General features: G+C 35.6%; 1 protein-coding gene across 9 annotated transcripts in view; it reads left to right on the forward strand.

Annotated features, from left to right (window-relative positions):
- The window catches only part of fat1a (FAT atypical cadherin 1a), a 147,479-nt gene extending 119,909 nt beyond the window's left edge, over positions 1-27,570 (forward strand). For 4 of the 9 annotated variants that reach the window (XM_087235396.1, XM_087235399.1, XM_087235395.1 and 1 more), the window contains 10 exons: positions 6,640-7,462; positions 7,898-8,029; positions 10,020-10,177; positions 12,073-12,529; positions 13,264-13,417; positions 14,336-14,446; positions 15,654-16,300; positions 17,698-17,835; positions 22,996-23,031; positions 24,448-27,570. In XM_087235396.1, the coding sequence (XP_087091522.1) occupies positions 6,640-7,462; positions 7,898-8,029; positions 10,020-10,177; positions 12,073-12,529; positions 13,264-13,417; positions 14,336-14,446; positions 15,654-16,300; positions 17,698-17,835; positions 22,996-23,031; positions 24,448-25,118 (3,327 nt within the window). In that variant the 3' untranslated portion in view covers positions 25,119-27,570. 9 annotated transcript variants of the gene reach the window in all.
- Positions 27,571-27,988: the final 418 nt, after the last annotated feature.

Raw genomic sequence — 27,988 nt, forward strand, 5'->3', positions numbered from 1 at the left:
AGACATACAACATACAAATACTAATTTAGTCATAGTGCCATCTTCTGACAGAAGATAGTTTATCACAAATTGGTGCCATTGACAGAAGTTCTTTTCATATTCACTATCTTAAATCAGGGTTCCCTCGCTTTTTAAAAGTAATTGAATTTCAGACATATGAATTCAATGACTGGAAAGTGCTTAAAAACAAACATAGGTCCTTGAAAGTGTTGGAATTTAAAGTGTATGGTGTCACTTAGGGCTGGGCGATTTTTAAATTTTTTCGATTAATTCGAATTTACGTTTTGATGACTTTTTATTTTATATTAAATCAAGAAATCACAATTTTTTTAATAAAAATATTTGAAACATAATGGCACCAATGCGCTTTGGTTCACTCTCTGTATGAACCAGGTCGCATACCTCGCAGCACCATGCAGCGCCATGGATTTTACAATTCTAATCATAGGTTTCTATACTCACACCGGCGCCGCCCAGCCAAGGTTTAGGATGCAATTCATATTTCAGCCGCGCCACAGAGCGCCATCTGATTAGTTTCATGTTAAATATCATGCGAATGTGCGCGTCTGGTGTGTGACACTTTAAACTGTCATGTGCGCTTCGTGTCGCGGAGTTCTGGTGTGCGACCTGCTTGACTGCCTGTCTGAGTAGTGGCGGACTGAACACAGAGACTGGACAGCCTAATTTAACCCAGTGCATGAAGTTGTGAACATGCATCGCAGAGCTGGTGCAAATACAACAAATACAAGCATTTAAGTGTCTTAAGTTGTGCATTTTCCTTTTGTTAATACCTTTGCATCAAACGTGCTTTGGTCCACTCTCTCGCTACTCCAGCACTGCGAGGGGATTTACAATCAGACTAATGCAACAAGTGAAATCCTACATGACTTCACGCTTTACTAAGTCACGTTTGTGTGGATTGTCAAGACATATTCCCTTATCAAGTCAATAAACTCGATCTCAACATGTATGAAGGATGTAAAAACTGCGCAGATCTTAGTTTGAACCGCGCTGATCTTTTGGTTTGAACTATATTTAACTCGTGAATTTGTGAATTTATTTACACCTTGTTGACCAATTTATGTATGGCATGGCCATTAAAAATACAGTGTTCCTTAACCAGGTGTTTTTTCAAGTTACTTATAAAGAAAATGTTACTTCAGTCATGTTGTTGTAATGTTTTAAGTTGACTAGTTACACAATAAAAAAAAAAGGAAATTGTGAATCGGTCAAACTTTATAAAAAAGTTTTTTTTTTTTGCCATATCGCCCAGCCCTAGTGTCACTTCAACAATTATAATGTGCTGCTTTCAAAAACTGAACGACAAAACTAAGAAATTCTTAATTAAAAATTATCTTATACAAGAACTGACAAATAATGCACATTTAATCAATATTTCAGAAACTGCATTTGAATATTAACAGTATTCAATTTAACAAATTGTCATTGACATTTTTGTAAGTGACACATTCAAAACAGTCCTTGAAAGTCCTTGAATTTGGTGTCCATGAAAGAGTGGGAACCCTGGTAAATGTATTGCCCACTGTTCTCTGTCTCTTGCCCACTGTTCTCAAGGCCACCGGTCAGTGGTGAGGATGGGTGCGAGGGCCATTTCTAAACTGCCTGCAGCTTTAATGGTGTATTTTCTTTTTTAGTTATTTTGCTTAAGCCCCGCCCATCTCTTTTCAATTGATTGTAAGCTCACATTTAGGTCTGCATCTGTTGAATCCATCCAGTGATGAATAGTTCAGAGTCTCTGCCCTAGATTTGCTCTCCAATATTTAATTTCAGTCTGAAGGACATCACAGTATTGGAGAAAAGATTTGACGCTACTTCTGTTTCCTTACAACTTTAAATTGCATTTTTGTACGATTTTAAACATCTCATATGTTTAGGATTAAGATTCTTTACATTGTGTCCTCTCGAGATTTATATATTTCTTTAAAAAATAGAATATAATCCTGGTATTTGTGTTTATTGTCAATTGTGCATAGTCATGGTAACACGTTTGACATTTTAAGGCTTGCAGGACAGTAACTTGTGACTTTTTCAAAGAACAGTGCTTTCATTGAGTGTTTCTGGGTTGTGGAACATTTCATTTAGGTTATAGGGTCAATGAACAGCGTAAGACACAATTAACATCTTGTTTTGAGATAATATAATGTATAATAATATTATAAAAAATGATGTTTAGTAATATATGATAAAATTACAAAAAGTATTTTAACATAATGATAACAATAATAATAATATAAAACAATAATTATAACAACAACAACAATAATAATAGAATAATCAGGAATTTCTGGTATATTTAGAAATACACACAGCAAATTCATTGGTGTTAAATTTCAAGGGTTGAGGTAATTCAGAGTAAAGTGTTAAAATTCTAGAGTTAGATCGGCATTAGAAGCTGATTTGCCTTCTTGTCACACAGAGTAACATGTATCTACCTTTGTAGAAAAGCCTTGTATTTGAGAAACTAATCAGAGTGTCTGAAATCTCGCCACACCCTCATTCACCTGGCCCTTAAATTAGTCAATTAGTTTAGTCCACTAGACAGAGCGAATGACCACAAATAAGTGAATTGAGACACCTGCTGTTGAACACCTGCTGTTAACAAGCACAATCACTGAAGGAATAAGAAATTGAAGAAAGAAATAAAACTACAGACACAGCCTCACACCAAACCAACTGAATTAAAACAGAGGATTAAACAACTCCATTAAATAATAGTATAAGCAGCTTCACTGATTACAGTTTGACTTCATTTCTGTAAGAATATTTGACAATGAACAGAGGTTTATATTTTTTTATTAAAAATATTTCATTTGACCTCACCATCATGGAGATCAGAGGCTGCTTATTTGAGTTCTTGAAGCTTTATTCTTATATACTAATGTTTCTCTGACAGTTATAGCTGCGTTTCTAAAACTCATCAGTTATAGCAAGAAAGATCAAGAGAAACTATACTGTTTGTGCCAAATTTTTATAGATATAATTTCAGGTGATTAATAAGTTGATTCATAAAGATATGCAAATATAGTTGTATAAAAACTGCATGGGACAATACTTCTGGTAGTCTGCTGCTCTTCATAGAAGATTCAACAAAAATTAGGATGCAATTAATAATTAGAGTGTCATGCACTAAACATTCAAGCTCCAGCTTGCTCATTATGACACACAGACATCAAGAATCAGGATATGAACCTCAACCGTGGTTGCTGAAAAAAAAAAGCTGCATAGATCATACCGCAATGCATGCTGGGTGCCAGCATAGTACAAAGCTCCCAGCATGCATTGCAGAATGAATAAATTATGCAGCTTTATATTTTTACAATCTCTTTCTTTTTCTTTATTTTGAGTTGTTTTTGAGAGGTGATATTTCAGTAGTGTTTTTTTTTTTTACTTGATTTTTTTTTTTTTTTGTCACCATTATTGAGATTCAAAGACTAATTGTTGATGTCTGGGTGTTTTTAAGTTCTGCCATAGATCAAACATTCTCATTGTAAATATTGGTTTTATTTTATTATATATTATTGGAGCTTCAGTGGTTTCTTTTATGTATATCATTTATTTCTCACACAAAATTAATATGAGACTGAATTAAAAATCAAGCAGGAAAGGATGGCTATGTCATATAATAATCTCTTCAGACTGACACTTTAATTTTCTTTCGGCTTTTACATGCTATATGTTTAAAGTGTAATTAACACTAACTATAGCAGCCAAAATAAAAGACATTTATAGTAAGAAGTTGAAAAGCCTGACTAAAGCAGACTCTGTCCTCCATCATGGTGACTTCAAATGAACAACAGAAATTTCATTAAGAGCTTTTGTTCACATGACAGAAATAAAGTCAAAGGTCAGTAATAGGTGAAGCTCCATGATAAGTTGTTTAATTTGATGAGTTTTTTTTTTAAAGATGTTGAAAAATAACCTTTTTTATTGTGTACTTTGTTTTATTTTTATTGATTATTATTTTTAGAGTTTTTTTTTTCTCAGTTGATTTCATCTTTGGTTTTGGCTTGTGTTTTTCTGTCCTTCAGTGATTCTGCTTGTTAACAGTTGTTCATCAACAAATCTCAATCCTCCTTTCATTAGACACTTTATTGTCTCATTAACTTCATCACTGTCTGAGTGTTCAGCCCTCTGTAGTGAGGACACTAGTTAGGATTTTGCTCTGGAATTTAAGGCTTATGTGTGTTCGAATGAAAAATACAGACAATGGGATTTGTTTTTAACAGAAATATTCTGGAAACTGAATTTACGAATGTAAAATGTTGAAAACAGCAGATTACTGGCAACCACTGCTGCCAGTATTTTGACATACATTTAACAGATATTTTACACAATAAGAGTTTGCTAATTAACACTCTGGGTGTTAAAAATTTTAACACTTTCAAAAGTGTTATTTTAACACTTATAGTGGTTCCCATATAAACACTGAGGGAGTGTTAATTTTAACTCTAAGGTAGTTAAATCTACCAAATCTAAAATTTGCAGTGTGAGATCGATAAAAAATACAGACTGTTGAATGTGCTTTTAACAGAAATATTCTGTAAACTGAATTTATGAATGTTAAAAACAGCAGATTACTGGCAACCACAGCTGCTGGTATTTTTACGTAAAATCTAAAAATGAAAAAAAAAAGAAAAACAGCTAAACGTTTTTTGTGTCACCATTGTGGAGGATAATAGTGTCTCTGTTCAAGTCCAAGATGAACTGAAAATATTTGATGTTATGCTGCATCTTCTTTTGTTTAAAGGTAACTGTGTAGTTACTAATGCAGTCAAAATCTGTTTGCTACTAACAATCACACATGAAAACATTATTGCATCTAAAGACTTTACATTTTTGTGCACTAAGCTATAATTTTGTAAACTGAACATTGTGTTAGTTCATGAAATATGGTTATTTTTTGTAAATTTATACAGTTCTATAAAACTTCCATGTTTTTCACAGAAAGATTCTGGCAACCACAGCTGCTGGTATTTTTTCGGAAATTTAACAGATATTTTACACAATAAGAGTTTGCTAATTAACACTCTCTTGGTGTTGACAATGTTAACACTTTCAAAAGTGTTATTTTTAACACTTATAGTGGTTCCCATATAAACTCTGAGGGAATGTTAATTTTAACTCCAAGGTAGTTAAATCTACTATGTAAAATTTGCTGTGCAGCATGCTAAACGTTAAACTTCTCATTCATGTTTTTATTAGGAGTAAAATTAAATTACCCAGGGAAAGGGATGAATAATTGACTCAAGCCAGACTCAAAACTTGGATGTGCTGTATCCACCAGGCCAAATCTGTTTTCTTTGCACATGTGATTCTGTGCAATAACAAACGGCTTACTTAAATGTGTGAGCTGAGAAATTTGCTGCGACTCAAACTGTGGATCCTTTCAAAAGTAAATCCAAGCTCAAGTGCTCCCTCTACTGAACGTGACTGGCACTTATTATAATTGCCTCAACACAGAAGCTTCAGTTATTTTGTCTGTGAAGTGTGATTTATCAGAGGTGGCTGTGAAGTAAAAAATAATGTTATGAATTATGAATAATGCTTGCTAATAAATAATAAAAACATAACTATTGTTATTGTTTAAAATTATGTTTGGGGATTATCCATCATGAACACCATGGGTTTATATATGCTTTTGTTATATACTTTTAACTACCTTTAGTGTATTATATTTCTGTTCTATGTAACACAGCAAGAAGGAGATTCGAATATTGGCTGGGCTAATTGGTGTTTCTGTGTGGAGTTTGCATGTTCTCCCCATGTTCATGTGGGTTTCAGAGACAACAGTGCTAACCACTGAGCCCCCGTGCCACCCTGGATTGGAATTTGTGTTTTGTGATTTGGCACGTTTTCAACCTTTATCTAATCAACAGAACACTATGACAATGATCACCTTAGCCTACACCTCATGTGCTGTATTTAGTGTTAAATTCTAATAATGTGAGTTTGAATGTGATTTTACATGGCATTTATTGCCATATACTGAAAGCAGCAGCAGATAGTTTACCTCAGATCTTGATGTAATGGGACTTTAGAACTGTGACAAATATCAGTGAGTCAGCATGTACATTTATTAATGTTAAAGAGTTTTAATATGTATTAATTACATTATAAATCTTACGGTTGCGTTGGCGCGAAGTAAGTGCACTATTCTGTGCTTCTGAATTGTTATATTTAAATTTTGGTCGTGTTTCGTTTTTTGAAAACAGCCAAATTGCTTATAAACTGCAAATCTCAGCTGGTAGTGTGTTGTTAGGACACAGGGTTTCAATGTAACCTGCTCTCCTAATGCCTTTGTTTATAATATTTATATTATTTGCCAATCAAGAACCACCTCATGTGGAACTCTGAATCTGCATCTCATTTCGGAGGCTGCTACTGTCCACTGGAGGGCGCATTTTTCTTAAATATCTGCAGACATATCATGGGTAGTTTTATGCTTTAGAAGAGTAAAGAACTTACATGCAACACCTTTAAGACACATTCTAGGAGCCCCTAAGAGTTATCACATCTTATAAAAAAGTATATTATTACCACTTTAAATATTGCCAATATGTGCAAAAACCTAAAACTTATGATTGTGAGTCCTTTATCTTTTGACTGTTTTTGCTCTAGGTAACAGACAGCGGTCGACCTCCATTGGTCTCCACTGCATTTGTGAGTGTTCGTTTGATCGAGGAGAGCATCTACCCTCCCTCCATCCTACCGCTGGACATCTTCATCACCACAGCCACAGACGAATATTCTGGTGGAGTCCTGGGTAAAATCCACGCCACCGATCAGGACGTTTATGACACTCTAACTTACAGCCTCGCCCCCGACAGTTCCTCCACCTCAGAGAACTCCGGCCTCTTTTCCGTCTCCCCTGCCGATGGCAAACTAGTAGCCCGTGGGAATCTGGACGCCGGTCAATACGTCCTAAACATCACAGTGACAGATGGCCGCTTTACTGCAGCTGCCCGTGTCAATATTCACGTGCGGCAGGCGACAGCACAAGCACTCGATAACTCCATTGCGGTTCGGTTCTCTGCAATAGCACCCGAGGAGTTCATCGGAGATTACTGGCGCAACTTCCTGCGGGCTTTGAGGAATATCGCCGGTGTCAGACGAGGGGACGTGCAATTGGTCAGCTTGCAACCTGCTGCCGATGCCTCTGGTGACCTAGAAGTGCTTTTAGCTCTAGAAAGATCAGGAAGTCCATTCCAACCCCAGGAAGTGTTGTACAGGAAACTGAACGCCTCGGTCGGGGTGATCGAAGAGATGACGGGAGTGCGTATTGTGAGAGTTGTGAAGAAACTCTGTGCTGGTTTGGACTGTCCTCTTAGTTTCTGTCAAGAGACCATTGCTTTGGAGACTGGAGCTGTGTCGGCTTACAGCACCGCAAGGATTAGTTTTGTTACACCACGTCACATGCGCACAGCTAAATGTCTCTGTGAAGGTAAATATACTGACAGAAATTTCTAAAGCACATGTCATTTTTGAATCTAGAGTCATCTTAAGCCTTTACAGTTGAGGTCAGAATTATTAGCCCTCTTGTAAGTTTTTTTTTATTTTTCAACACATTTCTGAACGTAATTGGTTTAATAAGTTAAGTTAGGGTAATTAGGCAAATCATTGTATAACGATGGTTTGTTCTGTAAACATTTGAAAAATATATATATAGCTTAAGGGGGCTAATAATATTGACCTTAAAATGGTTTTAAAGAAAAAAAAACAGCTTTTATTCTAGCCAAACCAAAACAAAGAAAATATATTATAAGAAATACTGTGAAAAATGCCTTGCTCTGTTAAACATCATTTGGGAAATATTTAAAAAAGAAAGAAATATTCGCAGGAGGGCTAATCATTGGAACTCTATGTGTTGGTTTTATAGGAGCTGAGTGTTCTATCTTGAGTAAACTCTGTGAGGGAAGCGCCTGTCCTGATGGCATGGAGTGTGTAGAAGACCCTACACACAGCAAATACAGATGCATCTGTCCTGAGGGAAAACAGGAAGAGTGCTCAGGTAAAAAACACATGTCTGTCTTCTGAAATTATGCTTTAGTGCAACTCACAACAGAGTATTTAAAATTGGTATTCAATTATTTTAGTAGTGGAACCTGCCAAATCAGTTATTGGAGTTATTTATTTGGGTATTCTTGTTTGATTGAATAAATTAGCCAAATATCAGTTATCTTGATTAAAAGATCTCGTATCTGCCAAATCATTTCAGGTGCTTTAAGCAAGTTAAGAACATTTGTGTGCACGCACAGTGTTTCAGTCCAAAATGACGTGTCCAACTACTGACCTGGCATGTCGCTTTTTTTGTAAATTATGCAAATTTGTTAATGAGAATTTTTTCAATAAAATTGTCATACGCACAAAAAATCTCCAAAAATACTCAGGAAACATGTCTTGGTTTGTAGTACCTTGTTGTTGTGAAATCATACCCTTAGTTAATGATTATAACTAGGCTTGGAGATTAACCGAAAGCAATTTTCATGCACATTTTGACTGTAAAGCTGGTCATACTGTAGTAAACCTCCAGCACATACTTTCAGAAGAAGCCTTTTTTTGTTTTCGATAAAGAAAATGGTTTTAACATTGAAATTAATATAGTTGGATGATTATGATATAAATAAAAGGCCTCGAAATTAACCTTTTTGCTTGGTAGCACCGGTGCTCCTAACTTTAAAAATTTAGGCGAATCAGCCAAAATTTAGTCGCACCCACCAATTATGAGCACCGTTACTACAAGTTTTATACAAACATATTGATTGTATTTGAAATCAACACTAATCAAACTAACAAGCAAAAAAAAAATCATATATAACGTTATATGCAAGCGTGAGGAAAATATGTCTCAACAAAATCCCGTTATCACAAGAAAATAGATTTTTATAACATAACTGAGTGACCAAAGCATACACGGAGCGCTCACCGGCCCTGCACGCACTGCTTGAATTAACGTGTTAATGGTATAACTAGTAAGATGTGTCATTATTTGCAACTGTAGATGCCATGGTTTCTAAAACAAAATCTGTCAAGTGTTATGTTATCTTCATTCTCATCTTCAGCGCTTTACAATTTTTCGTGGTAGTAGCTCTCTGTCATCCGAAGCCAGAAGGCACTGAGTGATTGACAGCTGATATTAACCAATCATTCGCGTTCAGTGCTAGAGCAGTGGTGGGCCAATAAGAAGAGCGCAAAGGCGGGGCAAGCATTACGGACTTGGATTTGTTTACTGCAGCAAGTTGACATGACAACTGTTTTAAACCATTCCCGAGCGCTGTGTTTCGCGTTTCAAGTGCAGACAAAAAGCTTAGAGATGCATTCTGTGTGAATGTCTCCCGAATCCGCGCATGTGCTGAACATGTTGCAGTAAAAATTGGTTGCACACTACAATTTTAAACACTCGCAGAAATGCTCCCAAATATATTTCAAGGTCGCATAGATAAAATTTCGGGCGCATATGCGACCAAAATGGTCGCAATTTCGAACCCTGAGTAATGCTTCTGTGATAATGACATTTATTTGTGTATCTTTGCAGTGAACCAACTCTGTGTAGAAAATTCTGCATCTAAATTTACCAAATATGATAACTTTCAGTCGAGTTTTTGAAATAACATCTTTTGTGATTCTGTAGTTGTGGGATTATTAGCAGTGCTTAAACAATGAAAGTAGTTAAAACCTCTGTTTATAATGCTTGTAATATTTATACTGCTATGTTGATTTCCTGTTTTTTTTGTGTTTGAATGTTTCTATGATTCCATGGCAAGATCTGCATGACAACTGCAGTGTTGCTCAAATGTATTAGAAGTTTTTATGTCGATGAATTGCGCAGCCCTATTTATAACACTAATAGAGATCTTAAAATACCATAACTCTGAATGACAATGGAACCACACTAATTTGTGAAGCACTAATATTTCTCAAGTAATATAAATTTCATCAGTGTTGTTGGTTTTGGACATCGATAACCTTACTTAATTTTTGTTTATCTTTCTGTGTTGTAGAGCGTCAGTCTTTAACATTCAGCGGAAATGGATATGCCAGGTACAGGCTGATGGAGAACGAAAATAAGGAAGAAATGAAGCTGTCCCTCAGACTGAGAACATTCTCCACCCACGCCACTGTCATGTACGCCAAAGGCACAGACTACAGCATACTGGAGGTGAGTGTTTACTCTTAACCCCCTCAATCCTTCCAAAAAAAGAAGAGAAAACAGAAAGCGAGTTATTCTGGAGCTGGGAGAGGAGAGGGGAGCTCTTTCTCACGCATTCCTCTTTAGTGAGGAAAAACCACACGACTGACAGAAGAAGCAAAGAAGTCTGGGAGTGAAATGCAAGCGGTGTCATCTCCCTGCTGTTTAATTACAATAATGTGTAGCAGGTTCAGCTTTTGCCTGAAGCATCATTCCTCATTTCATTTGTTTAAGCTAGTTAACTTCAACATCACACCTGAATAAATTACCAATAAATGGTGTATTTCTTAGTATGGAATATTCCTAAAATGTGCAAAAAAAAACACATACACATCATGGGCCAGAAATGTTGCATGTGCTTCGATGGACTTGGTTGCCCTTGATTGAACTTCTTGCTTATTACTTTAGGTGTGTGTGTGTGTGTGCGTGTGTGTACATAATATATATAGAAAACATCTGACATTGCAATATTTTGTTTTGCTTTAATATGTATTGCGATATGAATATATTTTCTTTTGAATTTATATTTTTTTTTGAATAGCTCTATTTTGAAACATTTCATTAATTTAGATCGACAGGGATGATCAAGCATAAATAAATTACAAGCAAAAATAAATAAACAGTGTCTGGCAGTATTCAAGTACAGAAATTGAACAGTCAAATGTAAAATAACATGTTCATCATTGTATAAATAATAATAATAATTTATATATAAAAAAAAAATATATATATATATATATATATATATATATTTATATATAAATGTTTTAATCTTTATTAAATAGTCTAATCCTGCAATGTGATTATTGCAGATACACACATTGAGTTATCAATGCTCAAACAATATACTTTTTTTAATTATTATTCAAAAAATATGTTTTTATAAAAAAATTATATATATTATAGAAATATATTACTATAGAATAATAATCAAAAAATTATAATTAAAAGTATTTAAAACATAAAAAAGACTAATAATAGGCTAAAGATATATGTAACAAAGTAGACACTGAGAACAGTGTTGCGGATCCAAATGCAGTGAATAATCAAGGTCGTACAGGCAGAGATCAAAAACAGGAGCAAAACAATAATACAAGGGCAATCCAATAACCCTGGTCAAAATACAGGTGAGAGGTCAGACTCAACGGCAATGAATCAGAACAGGGAACAAGGCTAGATTCAATACCACAGGAAACAAAACCAGGGAAACCACTTTGTACATGTTCATCATAGAAACAAGACTCAGCAATGTGTGAATGAGGGTGAGGTGTATTTATAGTCCTTGTAATCAGTGTAGATGAGAAGCAGCTGTATCTGTGTGTGAGTGTCCGGATTATTGTCAGCTGTGTCAGAAGTTGATGAGCGCAGGGAGTTTTGGGAGTTGTTGTTCATTCAGCAATAATCTCCCATATAGAAAACTCTGCTGGCGATTGCAACAAACTACAGAAAGAAAATCGCCACAAAGAAACAACATAATTGGAAATCATAACAATATATTTTAAACAATTTTTTATTGACCCAAGATTATAAAATTTGTTGTTTTCATTTGAAAGTTTTAATCACTTTGATGTTTTTATTAAATCATTTTAAAAGTTTGTGTGGTCTTTCATTGAAAAATATGTAACAAAAACAGTAATATTAGTCACTGTGTGCAGAATTAAATATAATATAAAAACCTGCACTTAATTGCAGACAATTTCCCATTTATTTTTGTTATATTTAATTACAATAATAAACTATTAAATACACTAATAATACACTATTAACCATTTTGTATCATTTTAAAAAGTTTTTATACCGACCCCAAATGTATGCCAATGATAATCTTCATAGGCTCAGCATAACAGATCGTGCGTTTGTTTCAGATCGTGAACGGCCGCCTGCAGTACAAGTTTGACTGTGGTAGTGGGCCTGGTGTGGTGTCTGTGCACAGCACCCAGGTCAGCGATGGACAGTGGCACACGGTCTCCCTTGAGGTGGACGGTAACTACGCCAGACTGGTTCTGGATCAGGTCCACGCTGCGTCTGGCACAGCTCCAGGCACCCTCCGCACCCTCAACCTGGACACCAGCATGTACTTCGGGGGTCACGTGCGGCCCGCGTCCGGCTCTGGCAGACTTGTGATGAGCGGTCTGCGGGGTTGCCTGGAGGGAATTGTGTTTAATGGGAGAGAGCTGCCACTGTCTCAGGTTCGAGGAGCTCATTCAGTGCTGGAAGAGTTGGTGGAGGCGGCTCCCGGGTGCAGCTTGGCTCCTCCAATCCAGGGCTGCACCAGTAACCCCTGCACCAATGGAGGCACATGTTCAGCACTGCCTAATGGAGGTATGTGTGGCATGATTTTGGATGCATGTTATTGTATGTACAGTGCTCGTGAAGTGCTCTGAAGTGTGCATTGTTTGATGTAATTTCAACTAAAAATGAAGATGGGTTTTGATATAGAGTAGCCCCTCCTTTTTAAAAAACAGCCAATAGCATTTGTTTTATTACAGCTCTGCTATTGAAAGTTGACAAATGATAAGCGTAATGAGGGGCGGGGCATGTCAAATACTAGAGAGCATTTGATTGGTCAGAAGATTTGATGAGAAACTTAAGTATGAGGTGATGTCAAAAACATTTAGACCCATTTAGTGGCAAACAGCTAGCCTTGGATGTTTATGGCTTCTAAATTCGAGTTTTGTCTTTGTTTTGGAGCAAACTAGCTTACAGATATTCTTAAGACTAACATGCTGATATATATTTCAATTTTATTTTTGATATATATTTAATTATATTTAATTTCACAAGGACTTTAAAGGGAGTTTGCCCACTCAAAAAACGAAAATTCTTACAATATATTCTCACCCAATTATTTCAAACCTCTTTTTTTCTGTTAAATTGTGTATAACCATACAGTATTTTTTTGCTACTGTGGATGTCAGTGGTCACCGGTTTCCAACATTTTTAAAAATATCTTCCTTTTTGTTTGTAATTTTTTATGGTAAACTGTCTCTTTAAATATAGGACTGACTAATATGTTTTTTTTAATATGTTATTATGTTTTCTATTGTGTGCTGTAGGATATTTCTGTAAGTGCACCGCTGCATTCATGGGCACTCACTGTGAAGTCACTATCAGCCCTTGTGCCTCTAATCCCTGTCTCTATGGAGGCACATGCATCCCACGAGGAGGAGACTTTTACTGCCAGTGCAGAGGACAGTACTCTGGGCAACGGTGAGAGCATGTGTTTGTTAACAACCCTAATAATTCAAGAATTCCATTGCATTAGATAATGATCAACAAAATGGTGGCAAACACATGTATAGTGTATTCAGTTATGGGTATACTGAGTGACATTTCTGAGGATATTATTTGTAAATAATAGCAAAATCTTTGAAAAACAGTACCATGTCCCTATATATGGGAGTTTTTTTTTACATTTCTTGTTTTGATACTTGATCTCTGATGCTATTTTTCTTTAAAATGATTAAAGTGTCCAAGTATTTTTTCTGGGCAACTGAAATATATATTGTATATTATATTATTATAATAATATATTAATCAGTATTCTCCATTATGTGACTGTTTTATCAGATTGTTGTTTGTTTGTTTTTACTTTTTATTGTGTTTTATTTCTATTTTTTAGGTCACTGATTTGTTCCTAAATCTCTCTGTTCTATTTTTATTTATTTATTTAGACACCAAAGCATTAAATTCCTCTTTATTTGACTAATTATTTTAAAAGTTTGATATTTCACTTTTTGTTTTGTTTTGTTTGTTTGTTTGTTTGTTTATTTAACTTTTTACTGACTTTGTGTGCCTACTCCAGATATGTAGCCAAATACAAGAGAGCTCTGTCAATATTTTCATTAATTAAACTTCATTAATATGCATAGTCTGGCTCAAACTTAAGAAAAACACTTCAGAGATCCATATGGCATTCTCAGTAATTCCTATTAAATTGGAAATTTAATCAGAAGCTTCGGGAGGGGATGTTATTGGTAATAAGATTTAATTCAGTAAGACAGAATCAATTTTCTCTTTGAGAATTTTTTCACTGAAGCTTTAAAGCACCTGAGCGCAGCTCTTTTTATTTAAAGTTGAACTGGAGATTTTTAAATGATATATTGGCTCTTTTTGATTTTCATTCAGGTGTCAGCTGGGGCCGTACTGCACTGATAACCCGTGTAAGAACAGTGGCAAGTGCATTGATAGCCTAGATGGCCCTGTATGTGAGTGTGAACCGGGTTTCCAAGGAGAAAGGTATGTGTATTGAAATTTTCTAACAAACCTGTGAGACTCTCAATTACTTATTTTGTTACTATATGAAATGGACATGGTAAAGAACTTCTTTATGAGATAATCTGTCATCAGAAAACATGACAACTATCAAACTTGTATGCAATCCTTTCTTTTGTGGAACATAAAAAATAAGTTGGTAAATAGCAGGGAAAAATGGCAATTGTAATCTAAATGTTTTTTAGTACAGGGTTCCCTATGGTTCATGGAATTACTGGACTTTTTATGGACTTTTCAAAAGTCTATTTCAGACGTTGATAGTCAAAGAGCATTTATATTGTTTTCTCCTGGTCATGGAATATCATGAGTTTTTGTTTGTCACTTTAAATTGTTGTTTTCGTTGATCAAAATGTACATTTTCTGTATTGTATTTTTTCTCTAATACTGTTTTGATGCCTATTGTTATGGTTGGGCAATTTGTCATCTCCATTTTATTCCTTTCAAGCTCATTAACTGGCAGTCACTGAAGTCAAATGCAGCTATCAGACTGTACCTGTTATTTAAAACCAATATAAAAGTAATATAAAATAAAATAAAAAAAATTAAGAGGTTTTGCTTTAAAATGGCTACTTTAAAATCTGGTTGATAAAAAAAGTAGATGACAGAAAAGTTCAGTTAAATGTACAATTTAATAGGAATATGTAAATTTGTAAAGATACTATTGAGCTATTAAATATAAAAGAGGGAGCACTGCAAAGTCACTCAAACAGTAAATACTTCAGATTTATTTCAAAAACTGAGGTAAACTATCCATTGTTGTTTTCAAAGTGGATATTAAAGTCATGCACAAATATATTCAAGCTAAAAGCATTTTAAGACTGTTAATATTGTAACATAATATTTTAAAGTAATATTATTAATAAATAAGCATGATATTAATATATAAGCACAGTAGTGGCCTGTTTTTTCATTGAAAGTGGAACTCTGGTAATAAATACTTTGTTGTTTTAAAATATTGCATTTAACACAATAATGTCTTGACATTTTCTGATATGATATGAAAATAAAATGCAGTTAAATATTTTGAATAATTAATTGCTACATTGCTTTATTAGTTAAGATTTTATCATTTGAATCAACTGACACCCCTATTTAATACACCACCAGCTACAAATTATTGATCTGTAGTGATCTGTAATTATTGATCTGTGTATGTTTTGTTTGTGTGCAGGTGTCTCAGTGATGTAGACGAGTGTTTGAAGAACCCTTGTGGCAATGGCGGTCACTGCCAGAACACATACGGCTCCTTTAGCTGTAATTGCTCCAATGGTTACAGCGGCCAACATTGTGAACTTCGTTCCGAAATCCGCAACGAATTTGTCTCCACCTCCTGGAACATCGGCTTGGAGGAAGTGATCGGAATCGTCGTCTTTGTCGCCAGCATTTTCTTTCTCGTTCTGCTCTTCGTCGTAGTTCGCAAACGCATTTGTCGGCGCTCAAAATCCAAATCTGATGACGACGACAAGATCGGCATCAGCACTGGCACCCAGAACAGCTTCCTCCACCGGCCATACTTTGACGCCAAACTCAACAGGAACATCTACTCCGACATCCCACCGCAGGTCCCAGTACGACCCATTTCCTACACTCCCAGCATTCCAAGTGACTCCCGCAACAATCTAGACCGCAACTCGTTTGAGGGCTCAGCCATACCAGAGCACCCAGAATTCAGCACGTTTAACCCTGACTCGGTGCACGGGCATCGGAAGACGGTGGCGGTCTGTAGTGTAGCACCTAATTTACCTCCTCCTCCACCCTCCAACTCTGTTTCTGACAGTGACTCCATACAGAAGCCCAGCTGGGACTATGATTATGATGGTATGTATTGAAACCCATCTTGTTGTTGTGCAATGAACTATTTGTGCTAATTAGTGACTATTCACAGAAACTCCTAGCTTGTTGTTTAAATCGGATCCGTGTGCCTCATGAAGTGACAGCGGGCTACATTCCTATTGTTGAATGTGTTTAGTATTTATCAGACAACAAAAACAATCACTAACTGCTCTTGAATCAAGGATTTTTGTAGCTCCAATAATACAATTTTCATCAAAGGCAGCAACACCAAAGCTCCAAAAAAACAATTTTATTAAATTAAAAAAGCTTACACAAAGCGTGTAACGTTTCGAGCCACACAGCTCTTCATCAGACAGTGTTCATCACAATCAGGTGTCCCTTTTTGTACACATCCAGGTCACATGATGTCCTCTCGCATATATGTCCACATATACATACATACATATCAGGGGTGGCCAACCCTGTTCCTGGAGAGCCACCTTCCTGCAGATTTCAGTTGCTACCCATATCAAACACACCTGAACCAATTAATTAGGACCTGAACACCACGTGATAATTACAGGCAGGTGTGTTTGATATGGGTTGCAACTGAAATCTGCAGGAAGGTGGCTCTCCAGGAACAGGGTTGGCCACCCCTGATACATATGTTTACATACATACATACACAATCATTTATATACACATATACATATGAATACATACATACACACACACTCATTCATAAATATAGCTTAGATACTTCAAGTGAAAATTCCTAAAAAATAAACCATAATATTACATCACAAATTATAATAAAGAACAGAATGTACAAGGATACACCAGACTATACCCCAAAATATAGCCAAAAAACCTTTAAACCAAACCCCTAATTCATTCAATCATCATTCATTCATTTTCTTTTTGGCTTATTCAGTATCAATGATAAACAAACCAAATTGAATTCTTACAGGCAAGACTAAATGCTAGGGCTTGGCGATATGCGACAAAAATTTCCTATCATGAAATAAGTAATCCGATAAATTACAATATATATCACGGTTACCATTTCTGTTTAAATATATAATTGATGACTTGTAAAGAATTTGTTTTTGGTTTACCTTTAGAAGTATTTTGTCAGAAATGTACTTCTTTGTTTATACGCTTTATCAAAAATGTAGAAATAGAAAATAAATATTGATAAAATAGAAAAGATATATTTGATATATATTGATAAATATTGTCAAATTGTTTTGGTCAAGTGGCCCACTCATTATCATTTTAAATAATCAATATTGACCAAAATAATTGTGATTATGTGTCTCTCCACCCCCCCCCCCCCATATTCAAGCACCTCTAACTACATTTTAAATTTCATGTATGTGACTTTATGATTCAATCTGTTTTATGTGGTTGGTAATTAAAAGTTTTTTTTGTCCTCACAGCTAAAGTGGTGGACTTGGACTCATGTTTAAGTAAAAAGCCGGTGGAGGACAGTGCATGTCACCCGTACAACACCAGAGGAAGCATGTCTGAGGTCCACTCTCTCAGCTCCTTCCAGTCTGAGTCCTGTGACGACAATGGTACGTACAGTAGGGAAGAGAATAGGTTGCTTTTGTTTTATCTAATAGATGCTACACAATTGAAATGTTTTAAATACTTCTTGTTTTATGCATTTTTTTCTGCACTGTAGAAATATTTATGCAGCTTATTTTTCTGTAATTACAATGCAAAAGGTCATGTGAAAAAATACAGCTTTAGTCGACCCAAAAAAAAGGTTTCTTTAGAATTACACAACATTACTCTGAATGACAAAACTTTTATTTTTGGCTTATATTGAAAGACACTACTAGCAGCCAGTATTAAAACAGTAAGCTTGACCAGTTCATTATTATTTACAACATTTACTTATTTAAAAAAGAATTATTAATTAAAATGAATACACAATGTGCTTGTCATTTCTCCAATTGACCAAACTAGAATGACTTAACTTAAATTACTTCAGCATCTATTTGTTGATGTCACAAACTGTTGATTTACTATGTTTTTGTATAATGTGTAAGTTCATTTTAATTTTAGTACTTCAATAATTAATTTTATACAAACAAAGCTGACCTTTTTGAATATGCCACAAAAAACACGTTTTAATAATTTATATTTATTTGTTATATTATTATTATTATTATTATTATTGTTGTTGTTGTTGTTGTTATTGTTATTGTTGTTGTTGTTATCATCATTACTATTATTGTTATTATTACTACTGTTGTTATTATTATTATTACTATTATTATAATTATTGTCAATAATATTACTATTAGTATTCTTATTACAGTTATAATAATAATAATAATAATTATTATTATTATTATCTTTATTATTATTATTATTATTATTATTATCTTTATTATTATTGCTATTATTGTTATTATTCTAATTATTACAGTTATTATTATTATTATTAATATTTCTATTATTAATACTATTATTATTATTATCATTATTATTCTTATTATTTTTATTATTATTATTGTTGTTGTTGTGGTTATTATTATTATTATTAATATTATTATGATTTTTATTGTTTATTTGTTTAAAGAAGATATAGTAGTTCAACCGCTGTCTGTGTTGTTGTCAACTTTGCAGTTTGCCACATTATTTCACCAATATTTTAACATTTTGTTTTCGCTACGTTACTTGAAATATGAAATTAGACACTTCACATGCATTTAATATGTTTTCTATGGAATTGATTTTGTACATTTCATTTGATATTTATTAATTTCAATATATGTATAATGTCAAAAACATATCAACTATCTTTATTAGTACTTCAAAGGTAAAACTAAAATCATAGTAATTTTATTTTGGTGTTGTATGTTACCATAGACATTAGTTTTGTCAGGAGTTTACTGGTATATGTAGTACATACTAAACGTTAGCACTTTATGATTTAGTTCCTTTTTCATTTTGGAATTAGTGTTCAGTAATTGAAGTTTGAACCTTGTAATTATGTGTGAAATTGGTTAAAGTGTCAGCTATCATTTCTGTTCATTCAGCATAAAACGAAAGGTCAACACTGTTTGCTATGCACAGTATTGAATGTAGAAATAGTAGTAGTATGCTTTTCCAGACATAACCAAAATCTCTTGCATGCTCTTTTAAGTTGGCAGACCCCTATACTGTTCATCATATGGTTATTCTTTTTTTCCGATTATTATTCTGAACATCTGCTAACCCTGTCTGTCTTTATTTTACTGATGTAACCCAGTGTAAAGGATGATATGTTTGGGTCATGTGTTATATCATTTCTCTTTCTCTTCCTTATCGCTGCACTTGGGCTTCAGCTCCCATTTGGATCAAATCTCACCACAGACACAGAGCAAGGTTTTAAATAGAGGCCTGCTCGTAAGTGAACACTCGCCCACGGTGCAAGGAAGCGATCACTGAAGGCCCTATGAAATTCTCAAAGCATAAAAAAGAAGAAAGCATGTCTTTTCTCTAAGCCCCGTCGTTTTTTTTTTTTTTTTTTTTTTTTTTTTTGCTTTTGGCAACTTCTCATAAGTTTTTCATCAGTTCAGACAGGATCTGAGAATGGCCTATATAAGATCTCTATTAGTTCTCTGTGTGGAATTCATGTTGTGGATCTCTTCTCTTCTTTTTTTTCCTTTCCCTTCTTTGTTTCTCTTAATGAAGCCAATGGATGGTTGAAGACATCAGCTCAGAGTGTAAAAGCAGGGTATGAAAAGTACACATGATGGGTCTACAGCACACATCATTTCTGTTGATCTTGAAGGCCCTTTCACATGACTTCTGACAGCGTTTCCTTGGGTGCTGAAGTGCAGGGAACAAACTGCTAGGAGCTATGTTGCAGTACAGTTGAACTTTGTAGCACACTACTTTAAAGTACAACCCACTTCAGCTTTGAACTGTTTGGTGCTGACCTTACGAAGCACAGCAAATAATAACGTGTCATCATGAGGCCCGATATCATTGCAGAAATTCAAGGCAGCAATGATTGTGCTTTTTGAAGATTCATTTGGGTCAGAATGACAGAGTTATATAAAGCTTAGAGCAGGGGTCTCGCGGGTCATTTGCAGGCCTCTCTCTTCCTTTAAAATATAGCGAGATTCGGCCCACCAAATCATATATTTTTGAATCACTATCAATGTTGTGCAGTCGTTTATAGCCACTTGTGGTTTTGACCCCCACCTACTGGACATTTAAAGGATTGTACTATATGTCCAGGTTACTTTTGGTTTCTCGCAGTGTGCAGTTGAGAGTAACGCTGATTATTTCTTGGGGCTGATTTAAACATTGAAATATATGTCCGTAAGTGCTCTATTTTTACTAAAGCTCTATTTTTGTAAATATTCAATGGTCATTTAATTATAAACAGTTTTATACCACCTGTTTTTGTGGTACAAACACCTCTTCATGGCTTACACAGTATGCTGTTAGTGTTAATATGATAATTTTGCTAATTTTCGATTCAAATGCTTTTTTTATGTTATTGTTATCTGTCTGATATCAGAATTAGGTCGATATCTTTAAGCCGATAGATTAGGTCATTGTACAGAATTGCCTGCCTCTCGTTTTGTTATTCAATTTATTATTTTTATGCAACAGTCAAGTTGCATGTTAATTTGCTATGCAAAGAAAAGGAAGTAATCTATTTTTGCCATGCTGATTTATGTGAAATCATAATACTATATAATCACCATGCAATTTTAAAACTACTACTCTATTTTTTTTTTTTTTTGCTTTTAGTAAGCTATTCTAAGATCTGTTTAAGCTTCTATAAAGTTTTTAAAATAAATTCAGTTGTTCACTGTATTAAGTTGTCCCTACATTTTAAAATGTTTATATTTATAGGCTAAAGTATATCGGTTATCAGCCACCATATCTAAAGAGTTTTCGGTTATCGATATCGGCCCAAAAATCCATATCGGTGCTTCCTTACTTTTTGTTGTAGTTTTACAAAAAAAAGAAACATATTGCGAAGAACAATTGTCTGTAAAGTCACTAAAGTTACCTGGTTTCTGCTGTCTTTCTGCTATCTGTTAAACTTTTGGTTAAGAGACAACTGATTAGGACATAATAATTTTTATTATTGCTTATTATTAAATCGTAGCATTTTATAGCAATTTAAACTATACCCTCAATGTGTACAACAAGAAACAAAATGAAGGAGATTTGATAGGAAAAATGTCATCAATTACATCAGGTTTTCACTTTTCTTCTTTTGCTTGAATGTTAAAATGGCCCTCCTATGAAATGTCAGTCACTAATATGGCTCCCCGCCAAATTTTAGACCTTTGGCATAGAGAAACCTTTTTTGTGTGTGTTACTGCTGCAAGGTTATTCGAAGGTGCTTGCGCTTTAGTGTGCATGGTAACTAACATCCCTTGCAAGGCACAAGTCATTGAAATGAATAATTGGGTTTCACAACGCAGTGCTCTCCGTGTCCTGTGTGAAAGTCATTTTAAACTGCACAGTGGTAACGACTGGAACGTGAGCAAAACCAGCACGCTGAACACTGTAGGACAGGGCTGTTCTCTATTTTAATACTAATGGCAACTGAAAGTTTGTTGCATCCCTACTTATAGGATGTGTTGTGTGAAACGAAGTCATGGATTCATGTGAAAGAGACCAAATCATCTAACCATTGACCCTCATTTGACTTTATCAATCCCTGAACTTGACCTAACAACTTCCCCATTGAATAAATGATCAATATTGTCTTAAGGTCATATACCTGCATATTCTTCCAAAGCGCCAACCCTTGCTCGTTAATGTTTGCTCCATCTGCTGATTTTGGTTTGGGGCCAGAGTTTGTCCTTGTTCTTTTTTTTTATCTTTGAGAATTTCCCTGATCCTTCCTTCCGCCTCTCTGTTAATGTATGTAATCATGAGCACAACGTCAGCCTCCACTCCCACTGTCCTCAACCCAGACGTGTGCCTTACCAACACAACCCAAACCCCCTCTGCCATTAACCCATCCTCAGATCACACCCTTGTCAGAAGCCAGAACTCCCATTAATCCAGAGTTAATATCTGTTGGTGCTAAATCAAATCAAATCCATCAGTTATGTCAAAATACTGTATAATGTCTCATCGTGAGAAGCGCTTTTGTCTGTGCTTCTTTGGTTCTTGACTTCCAGTGTTTCTGTCCTGTCATGTTTACTCGTGGAAAACAAAATTAATGTTAGATTTCTCTCATCTTCCCTTCTTACAAGCCTCCCTAGTGACAGTAATCCACCTTGTCAGCTCTGTTGTTGACTCGGTGGAGAAAGAAGGTACTCTTTTGCTGCTTCCTTGCTGATTATTGTGTGTTTGTGTCGTTAGTGTTTGGTGGGTGATTCATTTGGTCTCCAAAATGCCATTTTCTTCACCCATAACTCATCTACAGAGACAGAGAAATTAAAATTGACTAATCGCATCTGTCTCACACCTCATTAGCCAACCCAGGTGCCTCATTTGACTTCAATGGCACTTGATTGTTGAGCTAATTTGAGGTGGTGTAAAGACGGATTTCAGCATTTCCTCAGTGCTGTGATAGAAAGCTGTGCAAGCAAATGGCATTAAGATCACCTCAAACCTTCATGGTGCTTATATTTATATCCACATGCTCCTGCTATCTTTGTTTTGTTTTTGTTCCCACAGTGGTCTTCAGTCCTTCAGTATTGACATTTTCTCTTTTCTCTCCTTTCTCTGCAATTTTGTTTGCCTTTTGTCTAAAGAGTCATTCTCGGCTCATGAACACAAGAACCCAAGAGGTGATACATTTCTGTACAACTTGCCTGAAGCCTTTTTTCTGTTGTATTTTTTTTTTTTTTTGCTTTGTTTTCCTCTAATATAACACAATTCTGCATGTCCACAAATCTGTGACAAAAATAGTATCAAACCAACTTACTTTTTTAAATCAATTTACTGTAGGACCCACCGTGCCTGCATTTTGTGCATTTTTTGTCACAGCTATAAATTATTATTGATTTTATTTATTTTTTGCTTTTGTGTTCCCTATTTATCTTACTAAATTCCCTCAAAACACTACATTTGAACAACCAAATAACACCCTCCTTAATCATTTCTGTTCAAAGTTTTTTTTCACAAACAAGACATTTATTTTAAGTTACTTTCAGTGTGCTGTGTGTATTTGTGTATATATTTTGGTTAAAATATTTGTGTGATGTGCATTTTGCTGGTGTGATACTGACGTTGCATGTTGTTGGTTTTAAATGCCTCATTTATACCAAATTTTTGAAGGGGTTGAAGTCAATTCAGTTTTTGTTCAAGCAGAGAATTTTTTATTTAATAAAATAATTTAAAAGGGAAATTATGATGATATCCACAGCCGTATCACCCTGCAGCCCAAGACCGGTTACTCACTGAAGCTAAGCAGGGCTGAGCCTGGTCAGTACCTGACCACATGGGAATGTTAGGTTGCTTGGACGTTAAATCAAGGTCCTGACTCTCTGTGGTCATTAAAAATCCCATAGCTCTTCTCATAAAGAGTAGGGGTGTAACCCCGGTGTCCTGGCCCTTCATTGGCCCTTGCCCATCATGGCCTCCTAATCATCCCCATCCACCAAATTGGCTGTATTACTGTCTTTCCACTCCACCAATAGCTGGTGTGTGGTGAGTGCACTGGCACCATTGTCCTGTGGCTGCTATCGCATATCCAAGTGAATGCTGCACACTGGTGGTGGTGTGGAGAGACCCCTCTCATGATTGTAAAGTGCTTTTGGTGTATGGCCATACATGATAAATGTGCTATATAAATACACATTACATTACATTAGTTGGTTATTTATTAGTTTATTAAATTCTAAAATGTATAATATAGATCTAATTTGATAACTTAAACATAAAGTCATCATTTACATAACTATTTGCTCATAAATAATTGTGGAAATTAATCTAAAAAGATCTTCATCAAGATCTACGGAACATTAATAATGTAACACCAAATTAATGGCAAAATAAAGTCAATAATAACATCAGTAAATGTTACAGCAATAACAGCAGCATAATAAGAATTTTAATTTCCTGAACTGACCTCTGAAATTGAATTGACCTCAGCCTTTCATTGGTGTGTAACCCCAACCTAATCAAAAGGTTTATTTATTTCAGTTTATTTCTTCTATTTTGCCCGCTCACTCTGATGTTTACTGATTGTTCTTATCTGACAGGCTATCATTGGGACACATCTGACTGGATGCCGAGCGTTCAACTTCCTGGAATCCAGGAATTCCCTCAGTATGAGGTAGTGGAGGCTCCACCCACCCTTTACAGTGACCCCGCCCTGCTGGACACGGACTACTATCCTGGCGGATATGACATTGAAAGCGACTTCCCTCCTCCGCCTGACGACTTCCCATCCCATGATGACCTACCCCCTCCTCCACCTGTGCCAGAGTACGGTGATCGCTATGACACATTACAGCCTGCCTCACGCGGGTTAAACAGCACCCCCTCTAGTCCTGGAGGGTCTTCAATACGCCATCGGCCACCATTACCACAGCTCTACAGCCTCACCCAATTCCTACCCCACCACCACTACTCCTCAGACCCCGAACCCCAAACCAACCCCACCAGCACCATCACATCATCCTCCACCGAAGGATACCGACACGGAGGCTTCTCGCTAGGCTACGGACGCGACTTCGATCCCCCTGCCGCCGATAACATGTCGCTTTCGCTGTACACATCCACGGCGTCCTGCTCGGACATGTCAGCCTGCTGCGAGGAGTCAGAGGTGATGATGAGCGATTACGAGAGTGGCGGAGAGGAGGGAGCGCAGTTTCAGAGGCTCATTATACCACCGCTGGACTCACAACATCAGCAGCATACTGAAGTCTGACACTGGATCCAACACTTACGTTCAAAAGTGCCTAAACCAAACCCTGCAACAGGAGACTTACTGTGTGTTTAAACCATAAACCACATAACGTTCATCCTGCACCAATCTGCCACACAAAGGAAAAGCGCGGTGACTACATGTGTGGACAAAATTAAGTCCTAAAATGGATCTGCTCTGAGAAACGAGTGTCAAAATTGATATATATAGTATATAAAAAAATTGATAGTATATAAAAAAAAATTGTTTTCAGTTTGCGTAGATACTGAACTTTGCCTTTGTTGGGCAGAAATGTAGTCTTAAAGAATGTTCACAACAAGAAGTGTAACCATTGGCTGAATGCATAGCACAACTACAATGATAACAGCACAGAGAGGTAATATCGTACATTCAGAAAGATTTTTTTTCTGGGCGTAAATCAGAAGTAAATTTCAAAAGTAAATCGGTGAAGTGGAGTTTAAAGTGCTTGAGCTTTTACAGCAGCAGGCGACAAACTAAAAGCATGTGCTTTTATTAAATTTACTTGTGCATCGTGTAGATGCTAATATACAGTGGGGAAAATAAGTATTGAACACGTCACCGTTTTTTGCAGAAAACATATTTATAAAGGAGCTGTTACCTGGAAATGTTGTTGAGAACAATCCATATTTCCAAAGAAAACAAATCTAATTAGTTTACAAATGAAGTTATGTCCAATAAAATGAAATAAAACAGGGGGAAAGTATAGAACACATGAAGAAAGGAAGATGTAGAAAGACACTGAAAGCCCAGACAGCAGCTGAAATCTCTCAGAAGTTATTCAGCAATCCTTTGCCCTTCGCCTTTGTAAATTAATATCAGTTGCTTTAGTCCAACATCTACATTAGCAGGATGACGAGGATGAAACCAGGGTGACATTTCAGCAAGACAATGATTCAAAACAGCAGAGGAAACTCTAAAATGCGTTCAGAGATAGAAAATCAAGCTGTAGAATGGCTTAGCCCAGGGGTGTCAAACTCAATTCCTGAAGGGCCGAAGCCCTGCACAGTTTAGTTCCAACCCTGCTCCAACACACTTACCTGTAGGTTTCAAACAAGCCTGAAGGACTCAATTAGTTTGATCAGGTGTGTTTAATTAGGGTTGGAACTAAACTATGCAGAGCTGCGGCCCTTTTTGAACTGAGTTTGACACCTGTGGCCTAGCCAATCACCTGACTTTAATCAAATATAAAATACAAAACAAAGATCAGATTTGATAGACGAGACACACAGAACCATCTTTGTATATTAATATTAGCTTCTTCAGTCTAACATCAACATTTGCAGGATGATGAGGATGAAACCAGGGTGGACATTTCAGCAAGACGATGATTCAAAACACAGTCGAGGAAATGATCTAAAGCTTTCAGAGAAAGAAAGTCAAGCTGTAGAATGAGAATGTTTGTGTTTTTACCAAAATCTGGCTCAATTCCTTGTCAACAGCTCCTTTAGAAATATTATTCCCAGGAAATAAACATGACGTGTTCAATACTTATTTTCCCCGCTGTAGTTGCCTTTCTTGGTGTGAATGGGCATTTACACCACATAAATGCCAAACATCCAAACACACACATCGTATATACATCTGTATCTCACTGAAGATGGGTTGTTTTTTTTGGAAAGACTTGCCTGAAAAAGAGTTCTCTCCAGTAGCTCTTATATGGGCTGTTATTAAGGTTATTTAACAGTATTGGAGAGGGCGTTAGACTTGGCTGTGCCATTAAGTAATACATGATGAGATGTACAATTCACACAGAAAATGATAACTGATATATTGTCACAGATAATGGGAGACCGAGCATCATTTCACACATCAAGGTGATATCTGTATTTGTATAGATATAGCCATGCAAACTGATTTTTTTATACAGATCCTCATTCATTTGTAATGTAAATTTTACTGTACAGTTTTGATTTCAAGGTTTTACTAGGTTTTTGTAGATATTTTGTTTTTCTCTCGCTTTTTTTTTTTCCAAAAAAAAGAAAGACAGGAAAAAGTAGTGTACCAAGTCAAATGGTGTGTCATTATCAGCCTTACTGTATGTTCATTCACAAGTAAAGAAAAGAGCATCTAAAAAAAATAATAATAATAAAATATTGTAAAGGATATGAATGTGTGCTCGTCACAACACACGTTCATTTCTGAAAGGATCATCATCTGATGGACGTCTGCATATTCTTGTGATGTTGTTATGTTTTCTTTTCTTTTTTTTTTATTTGTTGTTTGTAAATTGTGACTTTGGAACATCTTTATTTTTTGACCATGAAAATGGGACCCAGTATATTTATAGTGCGAGATTATTCACAGACATGTGACTTTTTCAGGGTCTGCGTGTGTGTGTGTGAGCAATGCTATGGTCTTGTTTTATGATTTTTATTAAATACTGCCACTAGCTTAACTGCTTTACTACTGGCAATAAATTATTCTCTAAAACGGGTGTTTGTCTTGCATGCGTTTATTGAATTTTTATACTCGTTTAGGCAGAATCACTTAGATGGTGGATTTGAAACACTTTAAAATTATAAAAACACATCAGGGCTTGAATGTGCTGTGGTATGTGACTACAGCTCCACATGCTGTGTTGATGCAAATTCAGGCACATCATTTCTGTCAACTACAGCATATTAGCTGCCCAGCAAGCAATTTTTTGTTTTTAAAGATGTCTAATAGACGTCCAAACATAGTTGTCTTGGCTAAAACAAAACTAAATTTGGGCTTTCAGTGAAAATCTAATAGACGTATAAGAATAGGCCAAAACTAGACTAGTCATAAAATAAACAGAAATGAATGACAAAATATATAAAGTCTGTCTATTTGATGACCACACTGTAAATTACAGACAACGCCTGTTAAAT

Source organism: Danio rerio, chromosome 1 (genome assembly GCF_052040795.2).
Source record: "Danio rerio strain M-AB ecotype USA chromosome 1, GRCz13ab, whole genome shotgun sequence".
Taxonomy (NCBI): Eukaryota; Metazoa; Chordata; class Actinopteri; order Cypriniformes; family Danionidae; genus Danio; species Danio rerio.